The sequence below is a fragment of the Colius striatus genome, chromosome 6 (assembly GCF_028858725.1).
Source record: "Colius striatus isolate bColStr4 chromosome 6, bColStr4.1.hap1, whole genome shotgun sequence".
Classification (NCBI taxonomy): domain Eukaryota; kingdom Metazoa; phylum Chordata; class Aves; order Coliiformes; family Coliidae; genus Colius; species Colius striatus.
In genome coordinates this window covers 6,279,416-6,298,821 of record NC_084764.1, presented here as the reverse complement: position 1 = coordinate 6,298,821, position 19,406 = coordinate 6,279,416, and the positions used below count along the sequence as shown (strand labels likewise).

At 43.1% G+C, this 19,406-nt stretch overlaps 1 protein-coding gene across 17 annotated transcripts in view; it reads left to right on the top strand.

Moving 5' to 3' along the window:
- CELF1 (CUGBP Elav-like family member 1) overlaps positions 1-19,406 on the top strand; it is a 64,264-nt gene that overhangs the window by 40,274 nt on the left and 4,584 nt on the right. For 9 of the 17 annotated variants that reach the window (XM_061997651.1, XM_061997652.1, XM_061997650.1 and 6 more), the window contains 5 exons: positions 1,015-1,143; positions 6,955-7,068; positions 7,246-7,431; positions 8,302-8,445; positions 9,158-18,433. In XM_061997651.1, the coding sequence (XP_061853635.1) occupies positions 1,015-1,143; positions 6,955-7,068; positions 7,246-7,431; positions 8,302-8,445; positions 9,158-9,285 (701 nt within the window). In that variant the 3' untranslated portion in view covers positions 9,286-18,433. Of the gene's footprint in view, positions 1-1,014; positions 1,144-6,954; positions 7,069-7,245; positions 7,432-8,301; positions 8,446-9,157; positions 18,434-19,406 lie in introns of those variants that run through there. The other 8 variants (XM_061997644.1, XM_061997640.1, XM_061997642.1 and 5 more) reach the window with 3 other exon arrangements.

Here is a 19,406-nt window from a genome sequence, read left to right as displayed (position 1 = left end):
GCAAAGAGATAAAGATAAGGAAAAAAGGAAGAGACAGAATTGGAAAAACAGAGCTACCTTACCAAAGTATGGCTAAGAGAGAATTCAGCAGATTGATACCAGTGATAATCTCATGGCAGGAAAAGAGGGCAAACTAGTGTCAGTAGTGACTAAATGGTTTCATTCAGTCAGTACTGACAGTACTGAGGGGTGATATCATGTTTCCAAATAATGTAAAGAGTGGGTGTCAGGATGGAGCCAGGCTGTTCTCAGTGATGTCCAGTGACAGGACAAGGGACAACGGGTATAAGCTGTAACATAAGAGGTTCCAAAGAAATACAAGGAAGAATTTCTTCCCTGTTGAGGTGAGGGAGCACTGGAAGGGGCTGCCCAGATGGAGTCTCCTTCTCTGGAGACATTCAGACCCACCTGGATGAGTTCCTGTGTGACCTACTCTAGGTGGCCCTGCTCTGGCAGGGGGGTTGCACTGGGTGATCTTTCAAGGTCCATTCTAACCTTTAGGATTCTGTGATTCAAAAAATATGACTCAAAATTAAGATGAGTCAGATGAGTATATTGACCAGTAAAAGTTAAACAGAGGCATACCTACCTCCCCCTCCAATATTCCTGGCTGCTTACCCACAGTGTGCCTCATGTTTTCCATTTTCCTTACCACTTCTGTTGGACCAGCCGACTCGCCTACGTGTACATTGGCTCGTCTGGTAGTCAGGAGTTGTCACCTAACATTGTCTCACAGCTGACCATTGCTTCTTGGCTGCCAAGGAGACCACATAAAATGTGCTGATACTCAGCTGATGGTGGGTTAAAGGTTTGACTCTATGGCCACTGTGGTGTGTAGGCCTTCTTGAAGGAATTCTGCAGTTACTCCCATGCAAAGACAGTGGAGGGACTAGTACTAAGCAGTTGGTTTTAAGCTCCATTACTCCTTTGTGGTGCTCTGAGGTTGCTGGATGTGTTAAGCTTGGCTGATGGTGACTGTGATGGGAGGAACTGTGTGTCTCTGCTGTGTTGCAGGGCTCAACGCGATGCAGCTGCAGAACCTGGCAGCGCTGGCGGCCGCAGCCAGCGCGGCTCAGAACACACCGAGCGGTACTGCTGCCCTCACTTCTTCCAGCAGCCCCCTGAGTGTGCTCACCAGCTCAGGTAAGTGACTGCCTGTGCTGCAGTGTGCTAGGGCATAGGGGCATTTCAGGACCAAGATGTCACCTGTTTCATCTATTCTTTTTTGTCACTGTTGTGTTGATTCTGTAATACGTTAGCAGTTCTGCTAGTAGCTTCACTGGTCTTTGCTGAGGGTAGGTATCTTTGCCACCAGCAAAGGCTTTTTTACCTGCTGTGGTTTTTCCTCCAAGTGGTCAAATTAATTGAGAGTAAAAAGAATTTTTGAGGACATCATGAAGCAGAAAGGTAGGTGACCTCTTTCCAGTCACATTATTACAATCTCATCACACACATTTGGTTTATCTGTAACTTGAGGCAGGTACTGTGACAGATGTCTTGTTCCTCTGGACATGGAGGTGGAAGATGCTCCGTTTTTACCATAAATGAGAACCAGTATCATACTCATTTCTGTCCTATTTTGAGTTATTTCTGAATCCTGACATGAGAAGGGAAGACCTTGTATTTTCAGGGTGTCACATAATGATGTGATATGTGGGTGTGCTTTTCATAAAAAGCCATACAGCTTATCCAGTTTTGAAATCCAGCCTGCAGAAGTGGTATCCTCACCTTTGATTGGGGGAGACCAAAAGGGTTTGGGGCAGGTTAAATTTCCCCAGGTCGCTGCTTGTGTTGCGTAGGAGGACCAAGGAGCTGGACTAAGAGCTTATGAAGAGATTACAAGGACAAGCTGTTTAGAAAATCTTACGTCACATGACCAGGAGTTAAACCATAGGTGCTTTGCACAGTTTTCTACTTAAAGAAATCCCCAAGAAAGAATTCAGATCAAGCAGTATTCTGTTGCTGGACAGATGGGGGTTTTTACACAAAACTTTGTCTGTGATATGTAAAGGTTCATATTTCAGGATTTATCTTGGCTCCTAGCTATGGTATCCTGTACTTTAAAACATCAAAGAGTTGAGGCTATAGAAGAGCTGCATTTATAAGCCACTAATGCTGCTTCATCCTACAGAAAGCATGAAGGTGAATATGTCTGAGTATTTCCCGTGCAGTGGCAGGGCTGGAATTGTCAGGTTACCATTTGCTGTGACTGACATTTAGAACTAGGATTTCCTTAATGACTCTCTCGTCTACTGGCTGGATCAAGTTTGTTCTTTGATTTGTTGGGGTAGGGGAAGGAACTGACTGGTTGTGAAGTCCAAATGCCAGATGTGCTAGAAAAGGCAGAGACAATGTCTTCTCAGCAGTGTACAGTGAAAGGACAACAAGGGCAATGGACACAAGGTGCAACAAAGAAAATTCTGACTGGATATAAAAGAAAAATAGGATGGTGAGAGTGACTAAGATCAAGAACCAGTTGCCAGAGGGTTTTATGGAATCTCTATCATTTCAAAGGTTCAGAGTGCAGTTGGAAAGGACTGTGAACAAAGTGCAAGGTTAGACCAGCTCTGAGCAGTCCATTACAAGAGGTGATCCCTTTCGGCTGAAGCTGTGGTACCAGCAGTGATTCTTTGGAACTGGTTTCCCTTCCCCTCCATGAATTTTAGCTGTTCCACAGTACTTTGGAGGTTCCTCTTCCCTTGATGAGAGACATATCTTAGGACCATGATACACTTATGATCTTGCTTATAGAGGGGCAAGGGAGCAGTCTGTTTAAAGTACTTCCTGTGCTGAATCCAAACAACTTTTTGGTTGCCAGTCATATCACTAATCAATCGTGTACTGACAATCAAGTGATAGTGATATGTTATTTGAATTCATATCCTGTGCAGATATATCAGTCACTTCACTCTTTACAGGCTTGTAACATGAAGCAGTCACTGTTGTATTACCCTTTAAACTCAATTTCAAGTATGATTTCAGAGTGGAGATTAACTTTGCTCAAAAGAAATCAAGTTCTGGAAGGGTATGTGGTCTTTATATAGTCACTGACATCAAACAAACCGTTGCAGTGCTCTTCATTAGAGGTATGAATATGCTTGTACTTAAATTGAGGGGAGGGGAAGGCTCAGTGCATACAGCATACAGGCAGCGTTCAATCTCATGATACTTCCTGCAATTTGACAGCTTTTTAACTCTTTACTGTGAAGTAGCTGTTATCCCTTATTAAAGCAAACTTGAAATTCTCTTTTGGTATTTATATATACACACTGTGTGTATTCACAGACAAATGTGTTGGACTCCACACATTGAGAGCATCCTTCCTCAACCATGCCTAGACCTTGAAAAAATTCTCTATTTAGCTGTTCAGTACCATGTGTTAGTAAATGCCTTTCTTGTCTGTGGGACATAAGGCAACATCTACTGTGATAACCTCTTAAACCTGACTGCAGATGAGATGACTGGCTTGCCTTTCATCCATCTGTCATCCAAATGTTCGCCTAATGCCTACTTGGACACCTCTCCCACATTGTCCTCAAATTGTATAATTGGTGGAAAAATCCAGACAGTCATTATGTGTGGTCACCTCTTTGATTTTTCCTTTATCTGCACTGATACCTTTTGTGTTCAGGGAACTTGGAAGTTCACACAATTCAGTGTCTGTGGACAGTGGATAGGTGACGTGTCAGAATGGTTGAATTCAGATGTGTTAAGTGGTGGTGTTGTGCTGTCTTCCTATTCATTTTGAGTGATTTTTGTTTAGATAGGGGACTGCATAGTTTGATGTAGAAAGAAGGGAGCAAACCCTTCAAACTAGCAATAAAGCAGCTGCTCTTTGAAACTGAACAGACTACTGCTGCATCCACCTGTAGGTAGTCCATGTTACAGGGACTGTGGCCTTAGATATACTCCTTTAAGTTGCTAGCTAGTGAAAGGGGCATGTAAGAAAACATTACAGAAGCATTTCAGGATTCAAGTGTCTTGTCTGCCATCTTTTCCACTCAGACATCACTACAAATTGTCTTCTCCAGAGCAAAATCAAATCTATGCAAACGCTGATACGTTTCCATTTATCCCCCTTTCAAAGGCACAGACTAGACGATTTTGCTGGTTTTAGTGTGTCTCCAGCAAGACTGACCTCAGAGACAGCTTAGTCTTTCTGCTTTTACTGGGACTATTTCTGGTTCAGTTCAGTCAGAGTCACTGCCTGAATTTTAGTGTTCTCTTTGACCCATTGCTTGGATGGGAGATGACTGAATTAGTGTTCTCTCCACAAGTTGGTAGTCCATGCCCTTGCCTGAGTTTCATTTTCTTTCTTAGCTACTTTTAGCTACATATTCAAGTCTTCTGAACACCTTCTCAAGTATTTTCAGCTAGTTCTCTTACTTCACCTTTTTGACTAGATGTAACTCTGTAAATAGATCTAAGAAAACAAAACCTCAGTAGCAAGCAAGAAAAATAAAACCAACAACTCACCAAAACCTGCACAGAAACAATGGTAAGAGCATGTATAAAGCTATATTGGTTTTCCATTCCCACTACTGTGTGCTGTTTTGTGATATAAAACATTGCAGAAAAGAACTCAGAGGAACAGAAAGGATGACTAGGGCTGTGGAACTCCTTCCCTATTAAGAGCAATGAGGGAACCTGAAAAATGAAAGACTGGCATGGGAGGAGGATGTGATTGAATCCTACAAATAGATTAGTGTTGTGATGAGAACAAATAGGGAAAAACCAGTTATTAATTATTTCAAGACCAGAATTACAGGATTATCAGGTGAAATTGTCAGCTGGCAGTTCAAAAATGAAGAGCTGCTTCTCTTTGCATAGGGCATGATTAAATGGCAGAACTCATGCCTTAGAACACAGAAGGGTCAATTCCATGTTCAAAATACACTGAAACGAATGAATGAAAGTCTTAACTTTATTACAAAGACATTGTCCTTGGCTTAAAATCCTGGATATGTCAGTTGCTACATTGCTATCTAGACTATACCTAGGAAGTATTCCATTGTCATTGCCCTGTGTTTCTGCTCGAGTGGTATTGATCTGCCTTTAGTGATGATCAGAAATGAGGTACAGCAGTTCCTTTCTCCATATGATGAAGAAAATAAACCAGTGTTCCATTTTCTTGGCATTTTCAGTACTAAAGCACTTGTTTTGCTTAGAGCTTTCTGATCAAGTCAGCTAAACTAAGGTAACTGTGTTGAGTTTTTTGTGGTGGTTTAAATGAATGTATTTGAAATCACAGCATTTCTCAAGTAGGGAAGGCAATGCTTTATTCAGTGGGTGGATTTGGTTTTTTTAAAAGTGGTGTTCTTATGTGTAGTGTCATCTTGAATGGTGCAGATTGGCAGTGAAATGTTGCAGAAACAAGTGATATTCTGAAATCAAGGCAGCTGTGTGATTTCTGAGCACTGGCTTTTATTCAGACAGCTGTGCAATTTTTTTCTGTCAACTTAAGGGTTGTAATGTAACTTGTTCTGTATTTTTTTCCAAGGTTTTAATATGCTACTGATAGTAAGATGGGGGAAGTGTCTCCTTTTCTTCAGAGTAAGCATCTTAAAATACAGCTTGGGACGTTGACTTTAGAGAGTTTGTCTAGAACTTTTCCTAGAGGAGGTTTGTCATTTCCTCTGTCAATACAAAAACTAAACAGTGATAGGAAGTGCAGCTGCCTGGGTTCTCAGGCAGCTTTTGTTAGGTACAGCTTTTGCAGGAGCTTGTTAGGCGAGTTTGTTGTATTCCATTTAAATAGTTACTGTATTCCACTCCAGCAGAGACTTTGTGCCACATGTATGAAGTGGTGAATATGTTAGTGCATGTGACTCTGCTTGAAAGGTGCCAGCAGTTCTTCAAAAAATTTTAATAGATCTACACAGCATAACTGAGAATCACAAAAACATGAAGGAACCTGAAAATGCTTGATTTCTGTTCTTCTCTTACTCACTTGGTCAGACAGGTGAATTCCTCTTGAAAGCTGACTACAAGATGCCTCTACAGCACCAGTCCTCCAGTATCTTTTTAATTTGTAGAAGCCATAAATTTTTCCCAGTGCATCTTGTGGGTTAATAGCAATATGCATAGCTTTTCTTACTTGTTCAGATTTCTAAGTAGTCCACAAGCTTGTTAGGAAAACCACTGATTAATACTGAATCATACTTGGACCATCTTGGCAAACTCTTTTTCTTGTGGTTTTGATGTCTGCTTCTGTAGAACTAACTCTACCTGTTGTAGAATTTGGCAGGCCATGTAAGCTGTTAGTCTGCTAGGTACTGTACTCAGTGAGAGAAGTCTGCAGATAAACATGACTGAAGGTGTTGGCAGCACAGTCAACAGAGGATGGAGGATGTGGTTTGGATGTGTATTCCCAGATGTTTCTTGGCCTTAGCCCCGGCTGCTGCAGCAGGATTTTTAATGGGATATTATTTTGTGTGTCAGAATAATCCAGGCATCTGCTCTTCCTATTCTGGCAGTATGGGAAAACCATGTGTTCAGTTTGACTGGAACTTTCTTTAATGTCCCTAGTATCTATGTTTCACTTTGTGTGATGTTTCAAGAGTAGATGTTAATTGGTAGAGTGTGATTCTTATTCAGTGTAGTCAGCAGGAAACAGGCATTGCTGCTGGTCACCTTATGTTGAGCTACAAAGTTTAGCTAACATTCTTGGAGTGTCTGAGTCTTGGCTGTCTTACACTGAATGAAATTCCTTTTGCCACAAGGAGCAGATGAAGTAGAAATTTTTCAAAGACATAGGAAGAGATTAGAAGATGGAAGCAATAACATCAACCAAGTTGAGTGTGGGATGTTTTAAGGGGGTTTCTTTGCCATGAAGTATATAGTGTCGCCTTGGTTTGTTCCTCACTAGCCTCTTATAAAGTAACAATTGAATGAAGAAGTTGAATTGTTGAGACAAAAAAAAATGCTTGAAGTTTAATTGTCTTATTTTAATAGCAGGTTCCTCACCTAGCTCCAGTAGCAGCTCCTCTGTTAATCCAATGGCTTCTCTTGGAGCACTGCAGACACTGGCAGGGGCTACAGCAGGCCTCAACGTTAGCTCTTTAGCAGGTAAGCTGTGTGTTGTGCTGTGCTGGGGAGAAGCTGATCATCGTTGCTCAGGGGGTGCTTGTTGTGCAGGGGTTCCTTCTGCTCCCTGCTTTTCATAATAATGCAGCATATTTGGAAGGCAGTTGATCTGGCTCAGTGGACGTACTCAGTCATCTTTATTTCCTCTTTCTTACACAGGAATGGCAGCCTTAAATGGAGGACTCGGCAGTGGTGGTCTCTCAAATGGGACAGGTAGCACAATGGAAGCTCTCACACAGGCTTACTCTGGAATCCAGCAATATGCTGCTGCTGCATTGCCCACACTCTATAACCAGAGTCTCTTAACACAGCAGAGCATTGGTGCAGCAGGAAGTCAAAAAGAAGGTAGGCAGAAAGCTGTAGAACTGACTTCAGTGTGGTTTGCAAAAGAGCAGGCTCAGCCCTTGCAGCTGCTTTACCTGCAGAGCTTTTATTTGATGGCATTTTTCAGAATCCTAGAGTTAATGAAGATAAAGAAGAAAAACCTGTGAAGTCTGTCTGTTATGGGCCACCCAAACTAGGTTTTATACAGGAGATTCCTCCTAGGATTTGTCTAGCCGTAAAGGCTTAGTAATCTTACTCCTCTGTTTTCTTAGAGGAGACTTACAGGAGAGTATGAGTCTGCAGCCTGGTACAGCCCACTGTCAGGAATGGTGCTTGTGTTAATTTTGTTTTCTTGGTCCTTCACCTCTTCCCACAGACACTTAATGCCAATCTCTTCACTCTTCAGATTCAGAATCAATTTAACATGTGGTGTAAAGTAATGAAGAATGTCGAGTAAGTTTTCAGCAGAATGTAGGATGATGCTTAGAAAAGAATCTATCAGGTTACAAATAGTGTGGTTACTTGTGGTTTGTGTTGAGATTTACTTCATTTCCTTGGGCTGCAACATTTACATGGCCATTTTTTGTTTAGCCAGCATCTGGGACTCAGGCTTATTGTTCAGCTTCATTACAGCAAAGGTCTGTGAAACAGTTATGGCACGATGTAGGAATTACAAGCAAAAATGCTGAGAAACAGGTAGAATTATTTTAATGATCAATCCCAGCAAAGGGTCATGCTGCTTTATTCTGGAATCAAGTACTGTGCAGAAGTGCAAACAGCAGTTTCATTGCTTTGTCGAGAAGGTTTGGCTCGTTCACCTGGTTTTGTTGTTGTGAAGTTGGCCTGTGTTATCCCTGCTCTTTCTGAATTTATATTCCCACCTGTTTGAAGGTCCAGAGGGAGCGAATCTGTTTATCTACCATCTCCCCCAGGAGTTTGGGGATCAGGATCTGCTGCAGATGTTCATGCCATTTGGGAATGTCGTCTCTGCCAAGGTTTTCATTGACAAGCAGACCAATCTAAGCAAGTGTTTTGGTACGTTGGGTCTAGGCATTACCTGTAGAAAGGTGCCTTCTGTTGAGAAATCTCTTTTCCAGTATATTGTCCAGTCAAGTAGGGACTCTTTCTCTATATTCCTGATTAAAAAAACATAAGTAAATCCATCTGAACTCTTCCAGCAATGAACTGTGTTCTCCTGATTTTCACTGTGGCTTTTTTTTGCTGGAGAAGTTCATTTCAAGGATGCACTTTCCCTGGAAAGACAAACAACTTTTCACCTGAGAGAAACCTAAACATAATGGTGGTCCAAGTGCCACGCTGCCTTGGCAGCTACTGCACTTCAAACAAACCTGCTCCCATAATGCCAGAAGGATGGTTTTGGTCTTGTAACTTTCGGGAGCTTTCATATATAGATTAACGTTTCCCAGGTTTGCTTTTCTCCCAGTTTTTATCAAGTCTTATAAACTCTTATATGAGTTCTTAGAAAACAAACAGCAGTAGTTGAAAGAGTGGAAAATGTTAATTTCCTGAGCTTTGTCTGTCTTTGGCCAAAGTTTTGTACATCAGAAAGCGATGTCAAGAGCCTTTAGCATGAAGTTTTTACAAAGAGCCTAAAACAGTTGTGAGCTCCTGAAAGCAACATTTGATGCAGGCCTCTCTTTACCTCATGAGTACCAACATTTCCAAGAGTGAGCAGCCCTTCTGGACAGCTTTGGTGTGGAGTAACGTTGTGTTTTCCTTTCATCAGGTTTTGTGAGTTACGACAATCCCGTGTCTGCGCAGGCGGCCATTCAGTCAATGAACGGCTTCCAAATCGGCATGAAGCGTCTCAAAGTACAGCTCAAGCGCTCCAAGAATGACAGCAAGCCATACTGAGCACCCTCCCCCTGGGACTGGAGTGAGAAGGATCTTCTGGTAAGTTGGAGAGGAGCGCACTTAGTGATTCGAAGCCCTAAGGCTGTGTTTTTACAGTCCTGGAAGCTGATCCATGCCTTCTATCTGGCACATCTTCCCCTGAAGACTCGGCTGCAGCCTCTGCTGAGAATCCCGCTTCGGATGGAGGACAAGTTTGTGCTTTTGTTTCCAGTGTTTTACTTTGGAGTTTAGGTGCCATATCGCTGAGGTTTTGTTTTTTTGGGTTTGTTTTGTTTCCCCCCCTTCCCCCCCAGCCCTTATTTGAAGTTTGCTGTGTTTGTAACCAGTGTGTGTTGAGAAGGACCAATGCCAGCTTCCGTCGGGGTGGGGAGGGAAGGTTAAAGAGAGAAGCAGAAACTGACACCACACTGCCTTAGGGTAGAGAGGAGAAGGGGAAGCAGAACTGACACCACCACACTGCTATGGGGGAGAGGAGAAGGGAAGGCAGAAATAACACAGAACAGCTGATGAAAACAAAGATGGGGAAGGAGAACTGAGTCCATCCAAGTCTGGGTGATGAGCAAAAAAACGACTCCATGGAGCCTTTGTCATGCCCCAGCCACTCTTTGAAATCTCCTTAACTTCATGCCATGGGTGGGGATTAAGTAAATCATCTCTAAAGCAAGAGACAGACTAGAAGGGTGAACACATTAATAAGCCAAAGGAAAACTGCAGTGTTGGGTTTTTTTGCTGTATATATATAGTGTTTAAATAGCATTGTGAATGTACACAGCACTTTATGAAATTATTAGAGAATGTCCCTGCCCAGAAAATGTCACTGCCCACTTAAAACTGAGTATTAATGAGAGGCAGTGAATTTCTCCATATTTAAGAAAACATATCCCATGTACTTTAGGTTTTATAGGAGGGTGCAGAGAGAGACAGCTTAGTCTGGACGAGTACATTTGGAGACAGAAACAAGAAACTTTTGATCCCTGGTAACCTGCAGAACTTTTTTGACTGTTTTTCTTCTTAACAGTTCATCACATTCCCCATTTCTGTAGAATAATGTCCTTTTGGCAGAGCATTACTTTGAATTCATTCTGATAAGCTTAAGTGCTGTTTGTTTTTCTAGTCAAATGACTGTTAAATTGAGATACAAAGCCCAGAGTTACCCTGACACAGCTCTTGAGGCTCCTGTTTTGTACGTGTTCTCGTAGGATTTGACTGCTCAGTCTTCACTCTGTTGCAAAGATCACTTCTTGGGTTCTTTTTTTTTTAAAAAAAAAAAGCAACCAAAACCAACTTGTGCAGTGATTTGGTCTATTCTTGAGGTATTTCTTGATACTGCAGTTTTCCTTTAGGGTGGTGTGTGCCATTGCAAAACGGGCTAACACGGGAGCTGTGGAGGCAGAGCAGAGCATTGAGCCACTCAGTCTTATTCTGCCTTTTGGTACGGGCTGTTATCTTCTAGATGAAAGGAGAATCAAACACACCCCTTCAGTGAACACACACTTTTTCTGCACACCTGTGAAGTTGCTAATGCGTTGCTAAGGGCCTTTGTCATACACTGGTTTTAGGGGGCTCAAAGGACTTTTGACACTCTGGCCTGAGTTGTTCTAAGAAATCAGAGCAGAGTCCCATTTAATAACCACCAAAATCCACCTCTGTCACAAGAGGAAGTTTACAATTTCTGTGTGTCTTTAACAGAAGTTCCATTTACCTCATATTTTCTCCTTTTCCTTGCTTTCTATGTATTCCTGGTTTGTGCTGCTGTTTCCCAGGGCACCAGCTGACACTGCAGTCTGGGAGCCAGCTTCTAAATAACGAGCGTGTGCGGGTCAGACTTGGGGTTGGGACTTTGTCCTCTGCTCCAGCAGGAGGAGGGAGCAGCAGGAAACCCATCAAACCCGAGATGATGTTGGGAACCCGCAGCCCTGTGTGGTGGCTGTGGCAGTGACGGGCGTTCCCAGGGACTGGGTCCCCTGGGATCTCAGACCTCAGAAGTCTAAGGCCTGACCTGTAGCATCCAAAAGGAGCCCTTTCCGTTCCTAAATTGAAAACAAGTCAAACAGTTAATCGATGCTGGTCTGCCTGTTTCGAGATAGGTAAATCTTATCAGTATTATTCAGATCACTTTGTGGTGGCAAAGCTTTGTTCAAAGGCCAGATTGCCAAATTTCCCAGTTGTGCTGGCATGTGGTACCCTTCTATGTTAATTATTTGAATCTCTCTAGCAACATAAACATACACTGAAGTGAACCATGTACGCTTGAATTCTGCACGGTGGGAAAGATGTGTCCTGTTTTTCTGACAAAAAGAGTGTTGGGGTGTGAAGGCCTCCAGGGTGATAATGGGATTTTCTTTTTTTTTTAAATAAATAATGTAATTTTCAAAAAAAGGAAAAAAAAAGCAAAGAAAAAAACTAGTTGGGGGCAAGTGCTCCAAGTGCAACCTGCTGTAACCAAGAATGTTGTTTCTATTTTTATAGAAGTTTTATACCGCTCCAGGGTGGAGAATATTTATTACCTAAATTATTTCACTGGAAAAAAAAAAAAACAAAACAAAAAAAAAAGGCCAGGGTTTTGTAGAATCCTGAATGTGATTGTTTTACACACATAATGATGTGCACGATGGAAACTACTGATTTTCAGTGGCCCGTTTGCAGCCCAGCAACGGGGAAAAGGCGAACGCTGTGAAGCAGTGGAGGAGAGCGCTGTGCTCTGGGGTCTCTACAGTCACTCTTACCTTCTTTACACCCTACCCCACTGTACTATCCCAGACCTTTGTCCTGTTTTTCTTTTAACCTGATACTCTGGCCTCTTTGCTAGTCATTTCAGTTGCCCCGACTTAGACGTTTTAGCTTCTGCATCCTACAGCGTGTCCTCAGTACTGTAACTCACGGATCAAGCTTGGCATTGTTGCAAATAGGTGCAACTCCTGGTGACTTTGGGAGATTCACCAGTTTACACTGCAGCTTAGTTTGATCAGTGACTCTTCCCAGACACAATCACCATAAGACACCTAACTTGGGCTAGCTCTTGTGCCTTACTGGCATGACTAAAAGTATTGCCAAAAAGAAAAAAAAGAACAAAAGAAATCTATGCAGGTTCAGTTTTGAAAAGATGTGATCCTCAGATGGTTCGAATCGATGCAGTTCTGCTCTCTTCCATAGAGCTGCCTCAATTTTCACCAGCTGAAGATGTTGCCCTTGCTGTGTATTTGTTTCAGATTTCCCTTTCTTGGTGTATCAATGTGTATGTTGCCAAAGTTAATAAATGTATCGAGTTTGTGAGTTGGGCAGATTTTTTTTTATCCTGACAAGAGAACCGATCAGATAAAAGCAACATTTTTGTGTCTGACTCTGGACATTTAGGCTCTTGTTGCCTTCCAGTCATAAGCCAGTTTTCTTCCTCGCTCATTCACAGGCAAGTCTGGGATTATGGGGACTTGGGGCTCTTAAATTTTCTTTTTGATTACTACCATGGTCTCATTCAAGTGCAAATCAAATCAGTGTCAAATGCTTTATTTCCTGAATAGTACCATAAGAGTTGGGCAAGTTCCAATAAGCTGCAGAAGAATTGGCTTAAGTAGCCACGTGGTCGATGTTTTCTGTGTATGCTTCTAAACCAAAGAGTCCGAATTTTTTACTACAGAAGCCAGTAGGGCTTCTGATGAAATGGAATTCCCCATTACATGTGCCACCAGGAAGGTCTTGCATATTTTTAGAAACAAAACTGAAATGATCCACTTCATAGGTTTACTTTTTTTCTCAGAAGACATTTGATTTTACTAGATGTGCTGTAATAAGCTGAAAGTACGACGAGCGATTGAAGTCTCCTTCTCATGTTAACTTAGTGACAAGAACTATGGTAAAAGAAATCCCAGATTCTTCAGTCCCCTAGGTCAACAGTCCAAAACAAGGCATCTCTCTGCAGTTCAGCTTTTTCTTTCAGTAATACAAGGCTTGCATTATTAGCAACTGCCTTTGGTGATTACATATGAATCCTAAGCAAAACGAGGACTGGAGTTTTCCTGACGTGTCTGAGACAATGGTGGTGACTATCTCTTCATGTTTTAGTGGTGAGGCAGTTTATTGGCTGTGGGTGCTACTCTGGAAAATAGGCATCTCCAGAAAATTCCTCACTGGAAAACACATCTAAAAGGAGAAAGCTTTTCATCTGAATACTGAAGGTTTCCTAACATGACAGATTCTCCTTGCAGGGTAGACTTGACTGAAGTGTGGGTTAGGGAAGAACAGAATGAACTTTTTTCCTGTTTCATCTGGAAATATCTAAAAGCAACTTGGATAAAGCAAATTGCAGTTGAAGGGTGCAACTATGAACACGTAAAACACTGAGAGCTTCTGAATCCCTGAGCATAGCTACCACAAAATCTAAACCACAGAAGGCAGAATTATCACACTCATGAGAATAAACCAAGGACAAACTGGAATGACTTTCCCCAAATCACTAAGTTCTCAGGCAGCATCTCACGGCTTTGCTCTTGTAGTCCAGTCCTCCTCCAGGGCTTTAGTGAAATTTAGTCTTTCCCCTCAACATTGCTGAGTGAGGTATTTTTCAAATTCTTTTTAAAAAAGCCCTCTGCACACACAGAATGTCGGTGGTGGATGCTTAGATGTCACTTGATTTCGTGCCTCGTGTTGTTTCTCATGCCTCAGTTAGTGACGGACTTGCCTTTCTGGTTTAAGATGGAAAGCTTAACGGCTGTCTGCAAACTGGAGCACTTCTAGAACTATAGAAATAAGTGCAAGGGTTGCATTGTGCTCTGTCTGCTGAGTTGGTTTGAACTCCATACCGAGTCCTTTTCCAGAGGGGAAAGTGTGCAGAGCAAACTAGCCTCAGCAGCTGGAGGAAGCAGAGCAGTGCGGGTTCAGTGGACGAGGCGCTTCCCATGGCTTTGGAACTAGAACGCAACACTTGCTGTTCTCAAGCACACTATAGGACTACCATACAAGTCTCACCTTGCTCTCTTAACCAACAGCTTTGAGATGTGCTGAAGAATAAAGCCCCAAACAAGAAATAAAGGGGAGTTGGGCAGGGAGGGAGGAAGCAAAAAGAGAAAAACCTACTTCCTCTCTCCCGTGCCTCCCACATTCTTCCCTAAGCATTCCTTGTCCCTTGCAGCTCACAGGCTCAGGGGAGGAAGCAAAGGTAATTATATCACTTAATGTAAGACTTGTTTTAGCTATAAAACGCTTCAAGAAAGCTTCAGGAAACACATTTCTACTCATCAAACTGGCAACAGTGACTGTAGAGCTTCTCAGAGCCCAGAATCCCCTCCTCACCAAGTCAGGGAGCTGGGGGCTGTTTCTGTAAAGGTTGGGAACAGAAAATCCCTGTGCAGGTCTAAAGGTATGGAAAGTGCTCAGCTAGGACAAGTCTTAACTTGCAGTCAAGTCTTAAGGAATTCTTCTCCAATGTGTGGAGTTTTTGTTGAGTATAATATTCCCCTCACTCCCTCCCTGCTGTGTTTAAAGTCGCCCATCCCCAGTTTCATGGGCTCCTAGGGAGTGAGGATGGACTGTAGCTGAAGGAAAGAATGTGGATTTCCTGGGCTGCCACTGCCTAAGAACTTGTTAAGGTACAAGGAAAGTCTCAGCTGTTGAACCACCCGTGGACCTTTTGTGTCCTCTGTCTTGTGTCTCAGGGGGCAAACGTTAGCCCTGGAGCCACATATTTTGGAGTCGGTCTCCTGGGGAGGGAGCTTGCTCTGTCCTTCTCCTGAACAGAGCTAGGGGGGCACTGGGCAAGGTGAAAGCACGCAAATCCACGTGGCACTAGGCCAGGGAGTGCTCTGCAGACGGGGTGTTGAGAGGGAAATCCAGACCTCTGCTTCCATTTGGTTTCTGGCAGTTTGATGTTTACTTGGTGTCCTTCATGTACTTCGACTTTTACTTGTCCATCGTTGGCATGTGCTGCCCTTCCCTGTCGACTCCCTTCCCCAGGAGATCTCATTGTACAGTGCCCATTCTCGTTCTCTCTCTCTGTGTTTGGATGTACTGCTCTGTGTAACTCAGTGGGTCTCCCTCTTTCTGGTTTGTTTTTTTTTCTAGATTCCTGCCGTTTGTTCATCGTTGTGCCTAAAGCATGTCGATGTGGCGTTCAAGTACATCGTCCAAATCCTTGTCTCTTCAGCTTCTCTGATGCTTGAACTCTCACCTTTGACCTTGTGTTGACCTTTGATGCTGATGTGTATTTTTATTACGTTTGTTTCTTTCTATTTTTTTTTCTTTTGTTGTGCTGCCAAATTGGTTTTGCTAGAAAGACTGCTGAAGGGGAATATTTAAACTTGCATTTGAATATAAAAGAATTTCTATTTTTCTAGACCTTCGTAAGATAACCACTTGATTTTGTGAATCTGATTCTTTGTAATTGTCTTCAGAGCAGCCTTGCTAGCATACCTTGTGGAGTATTTGTATTTCTGTGAACATACAGCCAATCACTTTCTAGGCTTAGGGTTTGTTGGTTTTTCTTCTTTTCCCCCCACCCCGTGTGCTTAGTTTTAAAAACACAGTTTCGAAGAAAACGTCAGTTCTGTGGTGTGACTCAACCTTTCAGGAGACCTCCCAGTCACATTTTGCTGATCTGGTTTCTGTGCTCGAGGAGACAGCATGTGGGGTTTGTTTTGCTTTTTTTTTTGTGACTTCAAACTTGTGACTTGAGTGGCATCAACAGAAAACACTTGAACTACATTTTTCTTCTGATTGTAGCTATGTTTTTGCCCTGGCATTTATTGATAATTTTTATTATTATTATTATTAATATTATTTTTACTCCCCCCCCCTTTGCTCCCCTGTGTGATTATCAGTCTGCAGTGAAAATTTGATCAAAGTTGATGTTGTATTTTTGTTTAAGCTCCAGCATGCTTGGATTTCTTTTTTCTCTTTTTTCCTTTGTAACTGCAATCTCCTCAGCAAAATGTGATGTTTTTGTTTTAATCTTTCAAACTAAGGTAGTGCCCAGAAATGTTTTGCATGTTTCCTGCTGTTTTCTTCACACCCTCGTATATATATATATATCTATATCTCACATTCACCTCTCTGTTTTCTATAGTTTGTGCAAAAACTGAGCAATTTAATGGGTTTCGAAGGTATCCTTTAAATTGGTGTTTTTGGTATGACGAATATCTGATCAGAAGCCACCTGAGGGCATCTACCTGTGCACTTAGACTGTCTGACAGAGCACCTGGACCTGGTTCCATCTCCAGTGCCGTCAGAGGCTCCCGGGGGCTCGGTTGCAGTGTTCCTGTAGCGGAGGTTTTGGTGGGAGGGGATAGCTGGGGAGCCAGAAACTGGGGCAACTCCCCAGTATTTCTGTTTCCAAAGTTATCTGAAGCCAGGGCTCCTTTGACACACTCTTTATGAGCATTTTGTATCATTCAGGGCACATTTTTGTGAGATCCAGCCCTACTCTAACACCGTCGGTCGGACCTTGGCGGCAGGATCCTGGAAGGAGCTAGGTTAGCTCGTGAAATCAAATGTTTGAAGTATCCCAGAGAAAGCACTTGTAAACCTGGTCCTACAACTGCTGGCTCTTTTCCCAAGTGACAAGCACAATACAACAGCGTCTGAAGCTGTTACCTGAACAGGGTACCATCCCCAGCTCTCTCTGAAGGGCCTTGGCTGGGGAATCTCTACGGAGATTTTTTTAGTTTTTGTTTAGTTTTTAATTGGGTGATGAGCTAAGCAGTTTTTTCTGACTTGCAGGATGAACTAGAACAGGTTGCTGCTTTCTGGGTAGCAGGCTTCCCCCTGCCCTACACACCACCTGCACAGGTAGAAACTGGGCTGTAGCTTCTAGACCAAAGCACCCGGAGAGCGTGTGCTGCAGTGAAGTTAGAGTGGGAAGGAGAAGCAAGGTAGGGTAGTTATCTCCACAGTGGGAAAGATTACAAAGTGGAATCCCAAGAGAAAGGGTTCTGCTGAGAAAACAAATTGGGGTGGACAGTAATGTTGCTTTTGTCCAGCGTTTGGGATAATGCAAAGATGCAAGAGGAGCTTTTTCTGTCCTGCTGCTGAGTTGGCTGAGGATGCTGTGTTCTCGGTAGATACTGGCTAGGCCTGTGTAGACAGTCCTTCACCTGCTTCAAAGACAGAAGGTGCTCAGGTACATCTGCCTGGGAGTGAAGCCTGAGGCTGGGTGAAAAAAGGGTAGGGACTTGTTGGTGTGGAAGGTAGGGTTGTGGGCTGGCTGCTGTTAGTCCCACAGTCTGAATGCACAGGGCTGTGCGTCAGTGGGGGCATGGAGTAACTGCCAATTACCTTCCTGTACCTGCACATTTGGTTCCATAAGGAACTTGGGGGAAACCTGTGGAATAAAAAAAACCCTATGTATCTGAAGCAAACCAAAATGCCAAACGTTGGATGTTTCTTTCCTTCCTTCTTTCCTTTTCTTCCTTTGATTGTTTTAATTGTTCTGTGGTGGTTTTAATGGATCTGAGACAGTGGAGCAGCAGCTGCCTTTCTGATTTTTGGCTGCTTTTTGTGAATAATTTAAAAAGAAAATTTACCTTTTGGAGACAAACCTGTGGGCTTTTTTATTGGTACAAACATTGTATTTAACACTAGGGGTTTTGTACAGTTTTTTGCCTTTTCTACTAGAAAACAATGTAAAGTGATTCACAATGTGACGAGAAAACAAATTGCCACTATGACCAAATGTAGAGTCTGTTCTGCAGTAATGGGATTTAATCAACTCCAAGTCGTGGTTCAGTCGTAGAGATGCTTTTCTTTACCTTGTTTGAGCTGTTTTTTTTTTCTTCTCTCTTGTTTTGATTTGCAAAACAAAATGTCTTTTTGTGTGAAATTGTGTTTGTACTCTGTAGAGAATTACGGATTTTACTTTAATGGTTTCAAAAGCAGAGGAGCACGCGTTGCTTTTCCAGCTGATCACGGAGTTTTTGTGTAGTGGATTTAAGAATGAAAAGATTTGTTACAAGTTTGGGACGAGCGAGTATGTGTTTTAAAGGAATTTTCTTCCTTTTTGTGTGCGTGTGTGGGGTTTTTTTGTTTTGTTTTGTTTTCTTTTTGTCCCAAAGGGCAACTTAAAGCTGTTTTAATTGCACAGACACACCGACAACAAGTCATTTTGTATATGCCAAGTGTGGTACCTTCCTTTGTTTATTTGCTATTAAACTGTTTGAGAAGAGTCCTCTGTGTGTTGTATTTGTGTGTTAAACTTGAGGTTCTTTCTTGGGACCTGAGTGTGGGACGATGAGGAGAGAGATGAGCGAGCTATCTTCCAGTTCCTTAGCTGCGAGCTATGCAAATTCTAATGGCCCAAGCCCACTTATTCTGGGTGTACAGTATAGCCCTGGACATGAGTTACTTGGAGTAGAAATGGAAATAGGGTTTTTTGGTTGCCTAGCCTCCATTTTGCAGTCAAGTCCCCTTTAGACACTCCCTCTGGAAAAGGTGAGAAGCTGGGACAGTGCAGACACGTGCCACAGCACGGGGGTGTCGTGGGACTGGGGTGTCGGCACATCCCACTTCAGTGCTGTGGAGCCGCCAGCAGTGCATGGGACTCGTGGCATCTCAAGGAATTGATAACTGTTCCAAACCAGAGCTCAGTGAGACAGGAGCAGCCACTGTGTGGGAGGTGTGTGGGGTGAGATGCGAGGCAGGGAACCCCGGCGGTGCTGGGATTGTGCAGTAGCTCAGGTTTTGTGGCAACTGAAGCATCGCCTGCTTTGCTTTTTGATCTAAGATGTGATAGTCATGTGAAATTAATAGTATTGGTGTAAACCAAGTAGAATTCACCTAGAAGCTTGCCCAGAGTTTGAATATTGCCTCTCTGAGAAGGAAAGTACCACAATGGCCATGACTTTGCCAGGTTTCTGGAAGCTCCTCAAACTCCATGATGGTTACTCCTTCCTTCTGCTACCTTGCTCTCAGAGGCTGTGAGCGCTTTCAGTACGGCTGTGTTTCTCCTCTGTGCCCTTTTCCTCTGCTATCTGGCATGCTCTGTCTCACCCCATCACTTCCTACACGCCTGTGAATGTGTGAGCGGCTGGAGGCGCCGGGCTGGGCGCTGCATTCCATCCCCTGCAGCGGGGGAGCGGGCGCTGCGGCACCTGTTGCGGTCAGCGCTGGCAGCTCTGCTGCTGAGCTGCAGCTGCCCA